The 20,162-nt window shown below is 45.4% G+C and overlaps 2 protein-coding genes across 2 annotated transcripts; one reads left to right on the top strand and one right to left on the bottom strand.

Moving 5' to 3' along the window:
* Window positions 1-1,289: 1,289 nt before the first annotated feature.
* LOC136464156 (uncharacterized) lies at window positions 1,290-8,364 on the bottom strand. Its single transcript, XM_066463111.1, has 4 exons — window positions 7,760-8,364; window positions 6,682-6,888; window positions 6,233-6,586; window positions 1,290-1,905 (listed from the first exon to the last, which is right to left on the bottom strand). Exons 1-4 carry the CDS (start codon window positions 8,219-8,221, stop codon window positions 1,432-1,434), a joined length of 1,497 nt encoding a protein of 498 aa, XP_066319208.1. The 5' UTR covers window positions 8,222-8,364; the 3' UTR covers window positions 1,290-1,431.
* A 1,513-nt stretch (window positions 8,365-9,877) lies between these two features.
* On the top strand, window positions 9,878-13,122 carry LOC136464155 (uncharacterized ATP-dependent helicase C29A10.10c-like). Its single transcript, XM_066463110.1, has 5 exons — window positions 9,878-9,967; window positions 10,269-10,787; window positions 10,891-12,204; window positions 12,314-12,641; window positions 12,837-13,122. Exons 1-5 carry the CDS (start codon window positions 9,914-9,916, stop codon window positions 13,100-13,102), a joined length of 2,481 nt encoding a protein of 826 aa, XP_066319207.1. The 5' UTR covers window positions 9,878-9,913; the 3' UTR covers window positions 13,103-13,122.
* The last annotated feature ends 7,040 nt before the right edge of the window (window positions 13,123-20,162 follow it).

Raw genomic sequence — 20,162 nt, 5'->3', positions numbered from 1 at the left:
CTCTACATATTATATGTTCATATGTTTGCAACTCCTCACCAAAATGTATTGAAGGGGATCATACACGACCGGGATTGGTGACACTAGATTGGGATCCTAATGAGCAGAAGAGGCAGAGGGAGAGAGAACGGTATGCAACAATGTCTGATGAAAAGAGAAGTGAAATAATCAAGAAACGCCGTGAATTGTATGCAATAAAAAATGCACCAAAAAAGTCTGCAAAGATGCTACAAATGACTCTAACGGAGACTGCCCAGTCAACAGGTATGGTAATAAAATTGATTTTTTACGACGAAAATATCGTGGTGCCGTAGGACACTTATTATATCAATAAATTTTTAGACGGTCCCTGTCTCTTTAAGCATTGGAGTTCCTGGTGATATTAACGATAGTTTAACAGAGATGGCAACACTGTTCATGAAAATGGGTACTGCCTTTATAGAATCATGGTTTTGTTTCTAATTAAAAAAAGTTTGAATACCAGAGTAGCTGACACTGTTTCTTAAACTTTATTATCGTAGAGTTTGAATTATTGTGTCTTTCATGGAGTAGACATTGAGACCATATTTTTGTATTATAATATAGGTGTGGTAAATGCATCCAGTTCCATCGACAATATTACTCATGTGACATGCACTAATATTATATATATACTCGAACCTATGTACAGGATGGTATAGACATGCGGCGGAACTTATTCGCCTATTTATTGGCACACGAAAGAAATAGATATCGGAGATTTCTTACTGCCGATATAAAACATTATTTTAGCCACATCACGAAAAGGTCTATATAATAGATTTCTGAGTCTACGACGTCACACTCTTTGTACTGTGTTAATTTCACGAACTATACTTTTTTTATTAAATATCACTTTAATGTCCGTATTTAATTTTACAGTATTATTATCTTATCTTACGATCCGTATGTTTTTTTTATATAAGTTTAGCTGTTATGTAACAGCGTACGGGCACGAACCTAGTTTAGCATGAAGACCGGAAACTTGAAAATACTACACCAAATAAATGAAAACATTGAATGTGCCTCTCTCGTTCGAAGTTGCAGCTAAACAATACTAACAGTTTGTGTCATAAATCTGAAAAGTGGATATAAAAAATTCACAAGTCTTTCAGATACCCTCTTCAGACTGCGATTCAGAATAGAAACAAGGCCTGAGTGAATAACCAGAATAGAAACAAGGCCTGAGTGGATAATGGTTATCCATTCTGAGAGTGGCGGTGCCTTCCGTAGTGCAGCAGCCCACAGGAATACAGAAGTCAAAGTTCATCTTGAGAAACTGTTAATTTTAGGATCCATCTTCATAGGTTCTGGTGGAAAGCAATGGTTCTTGAACCAAGTTCAAAAACCAAACACTTCCATCCAAGTATGATCGGATGTGCAGGTAAGGGTCTGAGGGACATGGAACCAAGTTCATACAGCACGGTACTCAATAAACAGAATCAACTTCTGAACCAACACGGCTTGTGAACCATATACAGGCTTTCTCCCTTCACTGATCCAGTTCTTCTCCAAGCTGGATGGTTTTGCATTAGCTCGCATGTCATCGATGAATGCTGAAACTATCTGATAAACAGAAGTCCGAAGAACATCAGCCATGGTATAAGCTTTCTTGTGGAGGCCACCTTTTTGTGTGCTTGCAATTGCAACTCCAGTGCCTTTTCGTCCTGTGGAGAAGTTAGCCCACCTAATGTTTTCAGGACCCAGTGAGTGCACAGGCTGTGGGTTTGTTTTCTTTCCTAAACATGTCTCAATTGCTACTAGGGCAGACAGCAATGTTGTCATCACAGCAGCATTGCAGCCAGTGAGTTGAGCAACACCATATCGATCCTCCTGGCGTGAGCGCGCAGTTAATCCTGCCAATGTCCGAGCACACCATGTGCATATCTACAGCAAAGACACAAAAATAATTTCCCATTAGGCATTAGTACACAAAAGCAGCCTCAGGCATATGGGAAACAATCAACTATCAAATGCAGGCCCATAACCTCAAACAAAAAAAAAGCATGTTCAACACTAATGCTAACATCTGCAATGTTGCATTCATCACAGTATAAATAAAGAGCATTTCCAAAATTACCAAATCAAGATTTTTTTTATCGGTATGAATTATCTTCTAATATAAAATAAAGGATTCTAACTATATGAGTGCTTGCCATCAACAGACTAATGTTTTCCGAGGATTCACTCAGTTCTGGCCACATACTACTACTAGTATGAATTTTAACCTTTATTACAACCAAAAACATAAATGTGAATCCACCATACTATTTACAATTAAATAAACAGAGATTTTCTTCAGTTATGTAATAGAATATAAGTCTCCAAAAAAGTTCTTTTTATTTGCCAGAATTCAACTAATGATTCAGGTCCAAATTAACCAAAATATGCCAAAAAAAAAGCTATTGGTTTTAACATGATAAACTCCACCTATGTTGTCTCAACATAGCAGGTCACAAGCCCTGGTAAAGGAGGAGGGTTGTGATAGGCGTGGCGAGCCAACGTTAAATCTAGCCATTCTAATGGAGATGAAACCCGAAAGAAAACCGTTGGGGACGTAACCCTCTTGGCAACGCGCCATATTCGGAACCTGGGTATGGTGTTAAATGGCAAGGGCTAGGTCGGCACCCCCTTGGTGACGCACCGTGTCGCGATCCGGGCATGGTGTCAAGTGAGCAAGGATCGGGATCAGTCACTTCCTTAGTGGCGCGCTACATCAGCGCTCGGGTGTAGTGAAAAATGAGCAAGGGTCTTCACATCTGAGTCGACGGGTGCGAAGGGTAAGGAAGCTAGTCGAACCAACTAGGATCCGTTTAGGTAGTTGGAATGTAGGGTCAATTACAGGTAAGTTAAAGAGATTAGTTGATACCGCGACTAGGACGCGTATAAATATATTATGCGTTTAAGAGACTAAATGGAATGGATCAGAAGGCGAAGGAGGTGGATAATACAGGTTTCAAGCTTTGGTACATAGGGACAGTCACGAATAGAAATGGAATAGGAGTTTTGATTGATAAGAGCCTCAAGAATAGTGTGGTGGGAGTGAGAAGGCAAGGAGATAGGATTATCTTAGTCAAGCTTGTCGTTGGTGATATGGTCTTGAACGTAATTAGTACGTATGCCCCCCAAGTAGGCCTCGACAAGAGTGCTAAGAGACAGTTCTGGGAAGACTTAGATGGCCTGATTAGAGCTGTACCTAGTAGTGAGAAGCTTTTTATCGGAATAGATCTTAATGGGCATGTAGGTACTATAAGCACAGGTTTCGAGGCAGTTCATAGAGGTTTTGGGTATGGTAGTAGAAATCAAGAGGGGGAGGAAGTTTTGGATTTCGTGGTAGCTTTTGACCTGATAATAGCCAACACTTTTTTTAGAAAGAGAGAATCTCATCTAGTGACCTTCAGTAGCGGCCAACACTCTAGCCAGATTGACTTTGTTCTCGCAAGAAGAAAGGACAAACGAACATGCTTGGGTTGCAAGGTGATAACAGGAGAGTGTGTTGTTTCTCAACATAAGCTTTTGGTAGCATACTTTCGTTTTCAGGTGCATACCCATAGGGATAAACAAACAAGATTGAAAGAACAAAGTGGTAGAAACTAAAAGGGAGACGTCAGAGATATTCAGGAAAAGGGTTATCAAAGAGGGATCTTGGAAGGAAGAAGGGTACATAAACAATATGTGGGAGAAGATGGCAACCAACATTCGGAAGGTGGTCTCAGAGGTGTGTGGAGTAACCAAAGGAAGTGGAGGCGAGGCTAAAGATACTTGGTGGTGGAACAAAGAAGTCCAAAGGGCTATTAAGGAGAAGAAAAAATGCTATAGATGCTTGTACCATGACAGGAAAGAATGCTATAGACGCTTGTACCATGACAGGAGTGTGGACAACATAGAGAAGTGCAAGGTGGCAAAGAAGACTGCAAAGCGAGCTGTAAGTGTGGCAAAGGGTAGAGCGTACGAGGATCTTTACCAACATTTGAGTACGAAGGAAGGAGAGAATGACATTTATAGGATAGCTAGGGTTCGTGAGAGAAAGACAAGGGACTTCAATCAAGTTAAGTGCATTAAGGATGAAATGGAGCATCTCTTGATGAAGGGGGATGAGATCCGACATTGATGGCAAGAGTATTTTGACAAATTGTTCAATGGTGAGAATACGGACACAACCTTTCAGTTGGATGACTCTTTTGATGACACCAATAGGCACTTTGTGCGGAGAATACAAGAATCGGAGGTCAGAGAGGCATTGAAAAGGATGAAAAGAAGTAAGGCGATGGGACCGGATGGTATCCCAATCGAGGTGTGGAGATGCCTCGGGGACATAGCTATAGTATGGCTAACCAAGCTGTTTGACCATATTTTTCGATCGAACAAGATGTCTGACGAGTGGAGAAGTATATTAGTACCGATCTACAAGAATAAATGGGATATTCAAAGTTGTACTAATTACCGGGAAATTAAGTTGATGAGCCATACTATGAAGTTATGGAAGAGAGTTATCGAGCATCGCTTGAGAGCAATAACGCGGGCTCTCTATGAACCAATTTGGTTTCATGCCCGGAAGATCAACCATGGAAGCCATTTTCTTAATAAGACAAGTTATGGAGAGGTATAGGGAGAAGAAGGACCTACACATAGTTTTTATTGACTTGGAGAAGGCTTATGATAAAATACAAGGAATGTTATATGGTGGGCTTTGGACAAACATAAAGTCCCAACTAAGTACGTCGAGCTCATTAAGGACATGTACAACAACTGTTGTGACTAGTGTTCGAACAAGTGATGGAGATACAGGATGACTTTCCGATTAGGATAGGACTACATCAAGGGATCAGCTTTGAGCCCTTATCTAGTTTACCTTAGTGATGGATGAGGATCACAAGGGACATACAAGGAGACATCTCTTAGGTGTATGCTTTTCGCGGACGATATAGTGCTAGTTGATTAAAGCCAGACAGGAGTGAATCAGAAACTGGAGTTATGACAAGAGACTTTAGAGTCCAAAGGTTTTAGACTCAGTAGAACTAAAACTGAGTATATGAGATGTGACTTCAGCACTAATACTCTGGAGGAGAAAGATATCAGTTTGGAAGGTCAAGTAGTGCCTAGGAAGGATACCTTTCGATATTTAGGATCAATGCTACAGAGAGACGGGGATATTGATGAAGATGTGAGCCATAGAATTAAAGCAGGGTGGATGAAGTGGCGCCAAGCATCTGGTGTCCTATGTGACAAAAGGGTACCACAGAAGCTAAAAGGCAAGTTTTATAGGACGGCGATTAGACCTACTATGTTGTATGGTGCAGAATGTTGGCCTACGAAAAGGCGACATGTTCAACAGATAGGTGTCGCGGAAATGCGTATGTTGCGTTGGATTTGCGGTCATACAAGAAGGGATCGAGTTCGGAACGATGATATACGTGATAGATTAGGGGTAGCACCAATTGAAGAAAAGTTTGTCCAACACCGGTTGAGATGGTTTGGACATGTCCAACGGAGACCTCCAGAGGCACCGGTACGTAGTGGAATCCTAAGCCAGGATAGTAACGTGAAGAGAGAAATACTGAAATTGACTTGGGTAGAGACAATAAAAGGAGTCTTGAAAGAATGAAATATACCCAAAGACTTAGCCTTAGATATGAGTGCTTGGAAAACAACTATTCACATGCCTGAACCTTGATTGCTTCTGCTGGGTTTCAACTCTAGCCTACCCCAACTTGTTTGGGACTTAAGGCTTCTTTGTTGTTGTTGTTGTTGTTGTTGTTGTTGTTGTTGTTGATTTTAACATGATAGAAAGCAACATCGTAATATGGCCAAAGAATTGATTTGATTAGGTTAGATACTTAAGGGTCAAAATATACACTATAGGTAACTATTCAGTGGAGTCCTGTGTACAAAACTGAATACACGAACTTCTCACAAGCCATCCATGTACATTGTACAAAATCTTTATGCATACCTTGAGGTTCAACTAAGTCGGACTAAATGACTAATAAACCAGTATCAAGTTACATTATACTCAAATGCAAAGTTCACTAAAGACACCCTCTTAACTATAAATATTTTATCAATCATGAAGAATTGCGTGTACAAATAATTTAACAGTGGGTTATCAAAGTTGGTCCTATAAGGGACTGCGTACACAAACAAGAATAACAGTAGAAAGTCCACGGCCAAAAATGCAACAACAGAGGTAATTATATACATAATGTAGCATTACCTGGGAATCATCAAATGCACTAAAGAGTTTGGACTGTTGTAGCATCAATTCTGGCTTATCACTAGAAAAACCTTCAATGGCTTCAGCAATTTTTGAAGTAAACTCCTCAAGTGGCTTCAAACAAGCTGTCACAATTCTTTTATAAGTTTCACCAGATTCCTCAAAGAAAGCAGCTCTGCGCCACGGTTCCAAGTTACACTCAGATACCACACATAAATCTTGGTAAGCAAGATATTGGATCAATGATCGTGGATCACTTTGTTCCAAAGTTTCCAGGATAAATTCAGTTGGATTAGTCTCTGCAGCGGCAGTGCTCTGAGGTGGAGCAAAACTGCACCTCCTTGTATGTACAACCTGAATTTGTCGGAAGGGGAATTGGTTACATACTAACATAATCAAGTTAGTCAAGCTCCAAAGACTGAAGACTCGGAACACAAAGAAGAACAGACCTGGACAAACTGATAGTTTATTTCCAAACAGAAGCCAATACCAGCGGTCACTACTAAAGTGCTGATCTCAGTAAGTCCTCCCTTTCTGAATTGCCAAGGAAGAAAGAAAACTAGGAAATGGGAAATGAGGAAAGTCTGGACTGATAACTTTAGAGCCCTGTTTCCAGTTGGTAGGAGAACCATCTTCAATCCATAGAATAGAGGTCGCTGCACACAAAGGAAGTGAAAATTAAGACAACTGAACAACTACTTAAATGATTGGAGGGGAAAAAGCTAAGGTTACAAGTTGCTACCCGCTCAAACAAATACAAATAAGTGATGATTAAGAAAGTCATTTCTTAATTTCCAATTAGATGACACTTTTGGGTTAAAAATTACCAAACAGACTTATCAAAGAATTACTATTTCTGTAAGTTCGTCAAGCCACGAATAGCCATCACGTATCAGTTATCAATTCACTGCATTAGAGCAGATCTAAGTGGGGAAACGCATCCAGGCAACCTAAAGAGAAGGAATATCAACTGTATGGATGCAAATTTGATCATAGTAACTCCTGGAAGAAGTGCAAGCCTATGCTAGACTGCCAGAACAAGTTTAATAAATCCTGGCTCAAAATTTCTAATCTTATATAAACAGCACACTGTTTATCACCCGGCTGCCTTCGTGATAGCTTCTTCACCAGAATTATAAGACAGAGTAGGCACGCCCACACCCATCTGATCCGTTTTCAATTTCAGTTCATACCCCCATCCGATCAGTTTTCAGTTCATACCCTCATCTTATCAGTTTCCATTCACACGTGAATCGAAAATAAATTGTAGGGGAAGCTGTCGAGCACAACAGCAACTAGGAAGCACACAAGAGCAAAAGAAAAACAGCCAATGCTTATGTTGATTCAACAACAGAAGTCACTAGTACCAACCTAAGTGGGTAATCCAAAAGCACGCCGTTTAAGCATGAATTCCAACCTCTATTATTGCAATAGTGTTGTGTGGACATTTACAGATCATCTGGAATTTCAGAACACTCAAAACTGTTCTCTGTATGAGAAACCACAATTTTCCCCAATCTACTTCACCTGCACGACGGGGAACTGGAGCAACCACCTCCGACGGCCAAAATAGTGCCCGGCGAAGATGGACCCAAGCACGGCGCCTCGGAACCCGAGCCAAGCGACGGCCTCCCACCCGGCGTCCTCGGGTAGCATCGCCGCGGCGGCGCCCACGCAGAGCGTGCCGGCCGCGGCCAAGAGGGCGGTCGCGAGCGCGCTCCGCGGCAGCGGGGGAGGCCGCGGGTGCGGGGACTCGGTGAGGAGGAGCGCGAGCGCGAGGAGCCCCGTGGCGGCGAAAGCGAGGAGCGGCTCGAGCGCGAGGAGGAGACCGGTGGGGATGCCGAGGAGCGGGTGGCGGCGGCCGCGCGGGGACACCGCGATGTGGAGCGCCGAAGCGGCGGCCGAGACCGCGGCCTGGAAGGCGAAGACGGCGAGCCACCGCTGGCCGACGGCGTCGCGGGGCGCACCGCGCGGCGGGGCACGGTCCATGGCGGCTACGGCGGCGGGTGGCGAGGGTTTTGGAAGGTTTTGAATCTCTCGATCCTTTTTTTTTCCGTTCCCCTCACGGACGGACCTGGGGTCTGGGCCTATGGGGGGTTCTGCCCTTCTGCGCGTTTGAACGGGAAGAGAAGAACGCTGGGGGCAGGCGTGTCCCTGTGAACGTGGCGCCTGGGGTGAGGACGTGAGGTGGTTGTATCTTTGAGCGGCGACTACTATGTGATAACTTCCATCGTAGCTTAATTGCTAAGCTACATAGTAGTGATGGTCTTTATATATTTTTCTAATAATAGAATAAAAAATTGACTAGTCTGGTACTAGAATCCAAATTCTGAAGCACAAGAATTCGACAAATCTTTTTGTCAGGGATGATTCGTGAATGAAAACTAGCAAAAATATCTGTGCTTCTAACAGAACGTACAATCGTCTGTACAACATGTAACTGGAAGATTTATTCAGTATCGCTGTCGTGCGTTCTCATTCATCTTGAAATACGTAACTTCGTAACATGCTGGGACATGATCAATAGGATGACTTATGCACAAAGCTCATAAGAAGCATAACAATAATTTGGTGGTAAAATAATCTATATATTAACCAAAAGCTAAAGTTATGCATTCAATTTTCTATTTTTACGTTAAAATTTTCTGATTTGCCTTTATTATTCCCTCCTCTACGGCTCTACTTTAGGCAGAAGGAGAAAAAAAAGAACGAAAAGAAAAAGAGATGGAACCGTAAAAAAACGAAACGGATAAAGAGACGGATCAAAAAGAAAATACAGGAAATAAGAGAAAATAAGAAGATAATTCATCCGTTTCAAATTATAAGTCGTTTTCACTTTTTTAGTTCATCCATTTTTGTTATATATATAGACATATTATTATATCTAGATGCATAGCAAAATGGATATACTAAAAAAATCATTCCCTGGTATTAGGGAAAGATAAGAAACGAACAACTATTATACAGTCCAAAAGAACTAGAATCGATATTATTGTGTACTGGTCCAGTGCATCTCGTAAAGTTGATCAGGTAAGAACCAGGAAACACCCTTTGTTTAGGTTTATTTGGATGATAAGTCATAGCTGGAAATACTATTAGTTGATTTAACGTGAAAGAAAAATACTATTTATTAACTGAAAACATACAACTTATAAATCAAACGAACTCAAACGAAAAGTAGGAAACGTACGTACACGGTGGTCAATTCACGCGCATATGGCACTATGGCAGTGGCAGCAGTTCCTGTGTGACCGCTCGATTTTCCGATGGATCAACAGGTCCTCGCTTCCTATCCTATCAGTCTATCACAGCGATGAATGAATTAAATGGTCATCACTCATCCGCACGATGCAGCCCAACACTGAGAAACGTAACGGCGATTGCATTTGGTTAATCGCTTGGCCTCTGGCATTCCAACTCAAAGTTACTCAGCACTACGGCATGATCCCACTGGGTTCCCCTATAAATCACCAACTCCTTGCGTTCCTGCACACAGCAAACCACGCACTGCTGTGTAGTCTGCAGGAGGTCAACCGCTTTCTTCACTCGCCAGAGTTCGGCACGATGAGCGACTACTACGACAGCGACGACGACGACGTGTTTCGTGGCAAGTCTGTGAGGGGGAAGGCGACTAGCGGTAGCAGGTACGGGGCGTGGGAGCAGAGCGAGCTGGAGAAGCACATGTTCTCGTGGACGCTACAAGATGTCCTGAACAAGAATCTATTAAAGAAAAAGGTGAGCATCTGCCTTTTCAACTTACCCTTTTATCTTTGCCAGTTTATCAAGCAGAACAGAAATGCATATATGCCAGTTTTTATTCTGATTGACCTACACTTGTCAATTTCGTTCATCTTTCCTTTTTTCAAGCAGAACAGAAATGTATGTATCAATTTTTATTGTTCTGGTTTAGGAGTCTTTTAATTTGTCAGATAAACCTGATGTATTTTATTGAGGAACAAACCTGAACTTGTCAGTCGACGAGCTACTACTACTACGTAAATGACCAGTAACAAATCCATGCTGATGACAAATGCAGGTTAAGAAAATACCCAAGACCTTCACTTCACTGCGGAGCTACATGGAGTCCTTCACGTTACCGCTGATCGAGGAGACCCGTGCCGACCTGTGCTCCGCGCTGGAAGGAATCAAGCACACGCCGGCAACCGAGGTGCTGAGGATGGAGCAGCTTGGCACGGACCCGGGCCAGGCCATCTTCAGCATCGTGGTCAGGAAGGCCGATCCCCAGACGACGCAGCGGGACCAGGTATACGCCCCGAAGGACGCCGACGTGCTGGTGCTGACGGATCGGAAGCCCCGGCACAGCTCGGACCTGGGCCGCACTGGCAGCTCCTACTTGATCGGCTCGGTGCTGAAAGCCGATGGCGGCGGCGACGGCACGGTCGTGCGGCTGTCGCGGAGGCCTGAGGAAGGGCCGCCTCTTTTCGCAGTGTTCTTGATCAACATGACCGCGTATAACCGCATACTGAACGCTGTGGATGTGCATGCGGCAGCATGTAGGAACACTAGCGTCATTGAGAAGTTGCTCGATCCAAAGGTATTATGCATTAACCCAGTTCTCTAATCACTAGCTACAGAACACTGCTGTGTTTCTTTACTTTTATATGATGTGGATTTTTGTTTCCTTTTTCCGATGACAGTTTGGCAAAGATCAGAAAGAGCCATCATCTACAGCAGCTTCGTTTTATCTTGATGGGGAGCTTGGTGACCTTGGAAATTTCGGGCTAAACGACTCACAACTCAAGGCGGTGGACGACTGCGTTTCAGCAGTGGAGCAGCCGGGCTGCCCCGTGCGCCTCATCTGGGGACCTCCTGGGACGGGGAAGACGAAGACCATCAGCGCCCTCCTGTGGTCCATGCTGATCAAGAGCCACCGGACAGTGACCTGCGCCCCGACGAACACCGCGGTGGTGGAGGTCGCGTCTCGGGTCCTTTGTCTCATCGAGGAGTCCTCCTCCGGTGGCGGCGACAGTGGGAAGAAGTGTTTTCTGAGTGATGTGGTATTGTTCGGCAACGAGGACAGGATGGCCGTGGACGATAACCTGGGCAAAATCTTCATGGACTCGCGTATCCGCCGTCTACGTCAGTGCTTGGTGCCAGGCACGGGGTGGACAACGTCCCTGAGTTCCATGCTCCAACTTCTAGAGCATCCGTTGGTTCAGTATGGTAGGTACGTTGACGGCATAGAAGAACAGATAAGTGATTTGGATTCTGAAGAAAACAAGATGAGAGATGAACTTGCTCCCTATCTGAAAAACAGAAAGGAACTTACTAATCAAAAGAAGATCGATGAGGTTCAGGAAATGCAGAAGAAAATACTGGAAATAAAGAAAAAGTTGCGGGCAATAAAGGAAAAGAAAATGACGTTCAAGACCTACTTCCAAAGTAACTACACACGGCTTGTCAATGATTTGCGCAGGTGCCTGGAAACTTTTGGCAATGATCTTCCTAGATCTGCAGCGTCAGAAGAAAACTTTCGCTGCATGGCAGAGGTGCCGCCCCTGCTCGATGCATTTGGGGAACTTGTGTGGTCTGAACCAGATGAAAAGCTGCAAGCACTCTTCGAAAATGATGAAGATGGAGGAATCCTTTCGCTGTTCCGTAGACTGGTGACACAAGTGCAGGCAGATGTGAGCTTCGAGCTTAAGGAAGCAAGATCCTCGTGTGTTAAGAAGTTACGGCACCTGTCTCTGAACTTTGAGCTTCCGGAGATGTACGAGAACCGAACAGTGGAAGAGTTTTTGCTTCAGAGGGCCAAGAGCGTGCTGTGCACGGCTTCTAGCTCATACCGTCTGCACTGGCTTCCAAAGGCCCAGCCGTTCGATGTAGTCGTCGTGGACGAGGCAGCGCAGCTTAAGGAGTGCGAGTCACTGATTCCTCTGCAGCTGCCTGGCGTCCGTCATGCTGTTCTCATCGGCGACGAGTACCAGCTACCAGCGCTCGTGAAAAGCAAGGTGACTCATTTCTTTCTCTGCTACTTCAGTCCACTTGCCATGATAAAATTTGCAATGTCTGTTTAAATTAAATGAAAATGTTTGTGATCTAAAATCAAACTCGTAACAGGTTTGTGAGGACGCCGAATTTGGGAGAAGCCTGTTCGTGAGGCTGACATCCCTGGGGCAACCGAAGCACCTCCTCGACGTGCAGTACAGGATGCACCCATGGATCAGCAAGTTCCCCGTCGAGAGCTTCTACGACGGCCGGATAACCGACGGCCCCAACGTGCTCAGCCGAAACTACGAGAGGCGGCACCTGACCGGCCCGATGTACGGCTCCTACTCGTTCATCAACGTCGACGGCGGGAACGAGAGCACGGGCAAGCATGACCGGAGCCTCATCAACGCCGTCGAGGCCGCCGCCGTGGTCCGGATCCTGCAGAGGCTCTTCAAAGGTAGTGTTGTTCCCGCTCCGTGAATTTTTTTTTTTGTAACTCGTTTCTCCAACGATTTTCGCCTCGTTCGCTTGCTTATTCACCACTATTTTTCAGCCACGGAACAATATTTTTCTCTCAAAACATTTCAGCTTAAGCCAAAATTCAGCATAAGCGAACAGGAGATTTAATTCTACACGTCGCGTCCGCATGCAGAGTCCGTCGACACGAACAGGGCGGTCCGCGTGGGCGTGGTGTCGCCGTACAAGGGCCAGGTCCGCGCGATCCAGGAGAAGATCGCCGGGGCGGCGTTCGCGGCGCACGAGGGGTTGTTCTCGGTGAAGGTGCGGTCCGTGGACGGCTTCCAGGGCGCGGAGGAGGACGTGATCATCTTCTCCACCGTGCGGAGCAACACCGCAGGCAAAATCGGCTTCCTCGCCGACATCAACCGCACGAACGTCGCGCTGACGCGGGCAAAGTGAGTGATGGACTAGTAGCGCTTGTTCTCTGGTAACGCACGGTTGTCTGATCTCTGGGTTTCACCGGGGATTGCCGCCTTTCGTGTTCGTTGTGCGGCAGGCATTGCCTATGGATTCTGGGCAACGCGAAGACGCTGGCGAGCGCCAAGACGATCTGGCGGGGGATCGTCGCCGACGCCAAGGACAGGGGCTGCTACTTCGACGCCAAGGACGACAAGGACCTCTCCAACGCCATAATCAAGGCTGCTATCGAGCTGGACGAAGTGGAGACTCTGCTCAATTTGGATGGCCTGCGTATCGGCGGGTCGAGGTCCGGGTTTCGACCGTAACCGAACCTCGCAAGTTTGCACCACCAGGAGATACGATGGTACCACTGAAATTAGTTTACGCTCACAACGACGCTGAAAAACACTAATCGCTAACGTCATGAAAAGATACGTTTGAACAACTATTATTCCCTCGGTTTAAAATAAGTGCATTTAATACATGCATTTAATTTGGAAACCATTGGAACATTGACGTACTCCCTCCGTCCCAATAAAAACGCAATTATAGGACTTGGCATAAAAACCAATGCGATGAAAAATGACAGAAATACCCCTATACTAACTGCCAAGGACCACCGTCTAGAACCCTCTCTTCTGCCTGTAGCGAAACAGATACGAGAAGAATGGATGGTGCTCCGCTGTAGTCTGTGTGTGGGTGGTGCGGTAGATTTTTTTTTCAACGGGACAAAGCTTCTGGATGAGAGTTGAGAGCCGCTGTGCTTGTCTGATAGCCTGCCTGACATCCTAAGACCCAGCACTAGGAGCTACGAATGCACTTTTTCTAGAACATTTTTTGAACCGTAGAATCGCAGTTTTTATGGGACGGAGGGAGTGGTGTAAAGATAATTGGTTTCCACAAAGTGCACGTTTATTTGTTAACTACGTTGGCTGAAGATTATCATTGTGCTATGTCTGTTCGATTGTGGGATGCCCGGCGGAAGTTTCTGAAATGGATTGTGTTGTGTTCACCCGTTGTGCTCACCTATGGCTACGTACCTTCAGCATGAAAGCATCTCTCGATCTCAGAATGGAAAATACGGGCAAAATTGCACGTTCGCGGAAAAAATCTCTGAATGAATTGTCAGGATTCCCTGCCACAGTTTCAGCATGGAGGCTCACTGAAGATATATATGTCCTCCGCATGTGGTATATATGATGGATTGTACGTAGTTTTTGAATCGAATGTTGATGTGACTTGTGGTTATTTTAAATGATTGATTTATGCGTAAAAAGGTGCTTTTTTTTAAATTGTGACAACTCCATATAGGCTTATATGGAAATAGAGGGAGTAGTAGCAAAACACAACATAATTTCCTGAGGGCAGTCCCAATGATTAAAACTATGTACGACTTCCATAGCAAATCAAAACATCAAATATTACAAATCAGCGCTTAATTAGGTTAAATCACCTTATTAGCACGCCTTATGAAACGGTTCTGCTACCTCGTCACTGTCTAAACACCTCTATTCTAAAGGCAATCACAAGTCCTGTATGCAGCATTTTTTACCCTGAACAACCAATGGAACAGTAGTATACGCAAGACACAGATTAATTTAATTTAATGGAGGCTAGGAGAGTTGACGAGTGCCTATATATATAGTATATATTATATTATAGTATATATTATTATATAGGGAAAGAATCCGCGTAAATCCAGAGCCCCAATGCCTCGGTGACCCCTTTGCCATCGGACACGTGCCCTCCCTGTCGCTCTGGCATTGCATCGGGCCGCTGCTGGAGCGGTCCTCGGTCGCATCAATCCTACGCCGTGCCTGTCACGTTTTCTTAGGTCTCTCCTCAGACGGTCCTCACCAGCTCATGCAAAAGGCGACTCATACTACACAGTGTTTTAATCGAAGAAAACCGTATTTATGCGAAGACGCAAACGCATGATGTATTTTGGATACGAGGCCAACCGAAACACTTATTTGCGTCGTTTTCCCCCAAGACGCAAAGTCTTGGGCGGCAAGAGCAGTGCCGGCAACTGCTGCTCGGCCTGGAGCCGATCAGCGCTGGGCACTGCTGGTGTGCTCGGCCAGGAGCCAAATCAACTAGCACACGACGAACAGAGAGCTCGCACGCGAAGAACAGAAAAGGAGCGGCCAAGAAAATCGATGAAATCCTACTCAAATCTTCATAGATCGCTCCCAAACTTTGCACAGCGATTCACAATGAAGATAAAAAGCTACTCATAGGAGATCATTGCTCAATTTAAACTGTAACTTTGTAAATCGAAGAAATTCGAGCAAGAACGAGTTTTTCCCCCAAAATGAAGATCGGCTTGGATCTTGATGCACGAGTGGAATTGATTCAAACCACTTGGTAGGATTGTTCAACACTCGTCAAAGTATCTATCAATCTGACTAAACAAATCTCACAGCAAAACTCAAATCGAGCACGAATCAAGAAGGGGAAAGAAACGGGAACGAAGAACACAGTGAAGAACAACCGGATCTGGATCCGCGCCGGCGCACAGCAAGCACTACATCGTCGACCGCGACATCGGCTGGTGAGTGCTGTGCTGGTTGATTGATCTCTTTCTCTTCGATTCGCACGCAAGCTAGATAGCTAGCTGTTGGATCTTGCAGTCGGATGGACTGTGAAGCTCCTGCTATTGTTTTTTAGTTGGATGGCATGCAGGAGTTATGTCTTTCTTGAACTGCAGGCTGAGGCAGAGGGGGAGGGGGTCACCGGCGTGCCACCCGCGAGGGCGGCGGACTCGTTGGAGATTGAGATGAAGGCAATGAAGTCGGGGCTCGTGTGGAGTATACGTTGGCTGTTGGAAAATGAGAGTTTTGGGCCACGCACCCAAATCCACCGAATACGTCACGTCTATGGGTTCGGAGCGTTGGAGACAGTCTCAGGCCCTGTTTGGGGCCGCGTATGCTCAGCTTCTGAGCGGAATAAGCGAGTAATCCCGCACAAACGGCCCGCGATCAGTGTCCAGTCGCGAACGCGCTTCCGCGATCTCCCGTCGCCCGCAGCGTATCCGAAAAAGCGAGCCTTACCCCGCGTTTCCGAAATCGCGTCGGCTTTTCCTCTCCATGCCCCTCCCTCCCTCCCTCCCGACACTGTGCTCCCGTTCGCTCCCTCCCCGGCGCCGCCTGCCATCCCCCAACGCCTGCTCGCCCGGCCCTCCCTCCTCTCTCCAGATCCGCCGCCGCCTCCCATTCCCCAACCCCTGCTCGCCTCCCATTCCCTCCCCTCGGCCGGATCTGAAGGAAGGGCCTCCCATCCACCTCCACCGGTGCTCCAGCCAGGGCGCCGTCATCCCTCCCCTCCGCCTCCGCCGGATCTCCAGCAGGGCGCCGTCATCCTTCCCCTCCCCCTCCGCAGAGGACCAGTCTGGGCGTCGGTGCTCCTCCCCAGGCGCGGCCTTCCCTCCCCTTCCGCCGGTGCTCCAGCCTGCTTCGGATCTGCAGGCCTGCTCCGGATCGACCAGCCTAGGCGTCGGTGCTCCTCCCCAGGCGCGGCCTTCCCTCCCCTTCCACCGGAGCTCCAGCCTGCTTCGGATCTGCAGGCCTGCTCCGGATCCGCCGGTGCCCCAGCCTGCTCCGGATCCAGCAAGGGCTCCATCCCCACTGCCGGCTGCCGCTCCGGATCTCCGACCTCAACGTCCTCGACGACCCGCCTGCTGCCGCTCCATCCCCACCACCGGCTGTTGTCCAGCAAGGTGAGCACGCAACACTGGTGTCCTTGCTTTCACTTGTCTGAAAATGCATACCGCTAGTGCCAATGCTGGCTGAAAATGCATCATTTGTCTGAAACTATGGCTCAATGCTTGTGGTGTAATTTGGTTCTGTGTTGCTTGGATTAAACAATGGGCGCGGCACGGTGGTGATTCTGATTCAACAGAGGAATGAAAGGTTGCACGAGCAGCTGCTACTTCTACTGCTGCTAGCTGTATTAACCCGAGTTCAAATCTCGGTGGAACCTATTTTTATTTTTATTTTTATTTTGCCCGCAGAGGATTCTTGCTGTTACTATGACAATTTTTTTGTTGGGCTGTGATTTTTAGGACTGTTTAGGCTTTAGGCTGAGGCCACAGCGCTCCTTTCTAAGAACAAAACTTTGACTAGAGATAATTTAAGCATTAGGAAGAAGACAGAGGATAAGCTCTTGTGTTCACCATTTATTTTGATTGTGTGGTTACCAAACAAACGTGGAGGCAACTTTCAGATATTTTTGGTAGGGAGCTGGGCTACAATTTCCTGTCTATAGGACAGGACAGCTTTGGCTTAGCAATAAGAAATTCTTAGTTTCTAATGTTTTTAGTGCAGCAGCCCTGTGGGGGCTTTGGAAACTAAGAAATGCTATTTGTTTTCAGGGAACAAGTTGGAAGGATATGAGTCTTTTGCTCTTTGAAAATTGCAACAATGGTTCAAAACCAAAGTATCCTATGCCCACAACAGATGAAACAAGAGTTCATGACAAAACTGGAGGAACTGAAACGTGTAGCAACAAGTCCGATAAGAATCGATGGTTAGAGATGGTGAATGATCCTAGGAAGAGGTTCATATTTCAGGAACCACAAAACTGGAAGGCCTTGGAGATACCAGAGGAAGCTAAGAAGTACCTGTCTTACAATCTAGAATCTGTCTCGGGTGGTAAGTCTGATCAGTGGTTCAATCTAGTGTCTTGAAGTTGCCGTTGTTGCTATTTTGGCAGTAGTAGTTTGAGAGTGGTTTTTCAGTTTTTTCGTGCTCTTTTAAAACCTGCTGTATGCTTTTTGGAAAGGTGTTTTAACGCCTGAATGTTGTATATATGGATGTTATTGTCTTTGCTTAATGCAATGGCTGGGGCGCTGCCCTAAAATTCTAAAGAAAATTCATTACGTGTAGAATCATTAGACTACTCTTTTGTTGGTTCATTGATTGATCGGCGCATCAAGCCTATCAAATTCGTGCTTGCAGTAGGCCTTACCTCATGACTGTGGATTGCGTTGGCAACATGAGCTTTCGATGGCACATCAAGCCTGTCAAATCCGTGCTTGCAGGCGTTACACGATTAGGTTTGTGTGAAAATACCTACGCAATGACACGTGACACCTCTCATGAGTTTTTAGAGTTACGGACTATATATAGATTGCTTAGTCCATATACATCATGGTTGTTCCGAGAGATTAATATGATGGTTGCATCAACAGGCTAGGAGGTAGAATGATATATAGCAGCAATTTGTAGTAGAATAAGATTGTAAGACAGGTACTTTCCGTGATACTATTGCTAATGCGTTGGTTGGGTGATTCATTGTTAGAAACTTGTATTTTGTAGCAATTACATTACCCAAATGGATGTTATTTTCGACTATTATTGTACATTGCAACTTAATGGAGCCATATTGCTATTTGAAACTTTAAAAATATTCCCACCATTGTCTTCATATCATTGTGACGAACCAAAAGAGGTATAATCAGCCATAGGGGTACATAGGTCAATTTACATTCAGGACAGATAATCTACCAGAAATAACCAGGACAGCCAAACGCCCAGCTTATTCAGACATCAGATTCTCCAGATCGTGGCTTATCAGATAAACCTGCTCAGCTTATAAGCGAGACTCAGAAGTGTGCCCGGAATGAATCGGCGGCCTCTTCTCCTCCCTTGCTCTTGCTTCCTCCGTCCGACGGTCTCTGCACCTCCCCTCCGCCTCCTAGGTCTAGCCGGCGGTGGACCTCGGGAAGGGCGTCTCCTCCCTTGCCTCCGTCCGTCCGCCGGTCTCAGCGCCTCGCCTCCGCCTCCTAGAACTACCTGGCGGTACACCATGGGAAGGGATGGGCGGTGCTCGAGTTCAGGAGAAGAGACGGCGCATGCTCCAGTTCGGTGTGCGCGACTCGATGGTGGCCCACTCATGTCCTTACCGGCATTGAGACAGAACAGGTGCTTCTCTTCTTCCTACTCCAGCGTTGCTGCCCACTCAACCGCCGGATTCAAAGCCCCAACCGCAGAATGATGGACAGGATGGGCATCAATATCTACATTCAGTTAGTTGTTGCTGCCTCAGGAATTTTTGTTGGTCCGTAAAAAAATTGCTATTTATCAGTCTGAGTATTCCTCTTCAATCTGTGTCTCAAATTGAAATTCTAGGTTGTGCTGTGCACCCTCCATCCATCCAATCAATTGCTCTATGGTCAGACAGAAGTCAGAGTATAGGATCTCCTCAGTAAACTTCTCACATCATGTATAAATAAATATTCATCTTAATGTGTGCTCTCTTTTTCCCTGATTATCTTTCTTTGTTAATTCCTATTCTCCTTCATCAGTTCTCTGTTGCTGCCGCACATCATGTATAAATATTCATCTTAATGTGTGCTCATTTTTCCCCTGATGATTATTTTTCCTTTGTTAATTTCTATTGTCCTTCATCAGTTCATCCGTACTTTTCAGCTTGTTTTTTCAGCCGGAACAGTATTTTTCTCACAATAAATCAGCCGGAACAGTGTTTCGTCTTGTTTTTTCAGCGAAGCGAATAGGGCCTATTTTTCAACAAACAGCGTAGCGGCTTAATCGATGTCATTTTCCTATAATTAGTGATGCAAGACTGGATGCTTGGCAATGTAGTGTACACGGAGAACAAGCCCTTCCACCAATATTCATTTATGTCATATCTTCAGAGTACACTACACCAATCTAATTCTGCTTCTTGGCATCCCTTTTCTTGCAGCAAGCTGCAGACAGTAGCACAGGGTCTGCTTTCTGAGGTTAGTACCATATCTATAATGTCTATTTTTACCCTATGCTACGGATTTCAGTAATCTTTTAGTACTATGCAGTGGTGGTTAGCCGTCTCCAGATGCTTACATTACTTTGAAGATAATCAAGGAGCTGATATGACAGTTCTTCTTCTGACGGTATTTCTTTCGCCTTATTAAGGATCTGATGAAAAAAGTGTATTTTGCATCTATTGACAATTCACTGCTTGTGTTATTATGGAAGTATGGTATCCATTTATAATTTTAGTTGGAAAGATTGGTCATCTGAATATTATCAATGTGGTTCTGTATTGTAGTAGTTCT

This window comes from Miscanthus floridulus, chromosome 7 (genome assembly GCF_019320115.1).
Source record: "Miscanthus floridulus cultivar M001 chromosome 7, ASM1932011v1, whole genome shotgun sequence".
Lineage (NCBI taxonomy): Eukaryota > Viridiplantae > Streptophyta > Magnoliopsida > Poales > Poaceae > Miscanthus > Miscanthus floridulus.
This window is presented reverse-complemented; position numbering and strand designations above follow the sequence as displayed.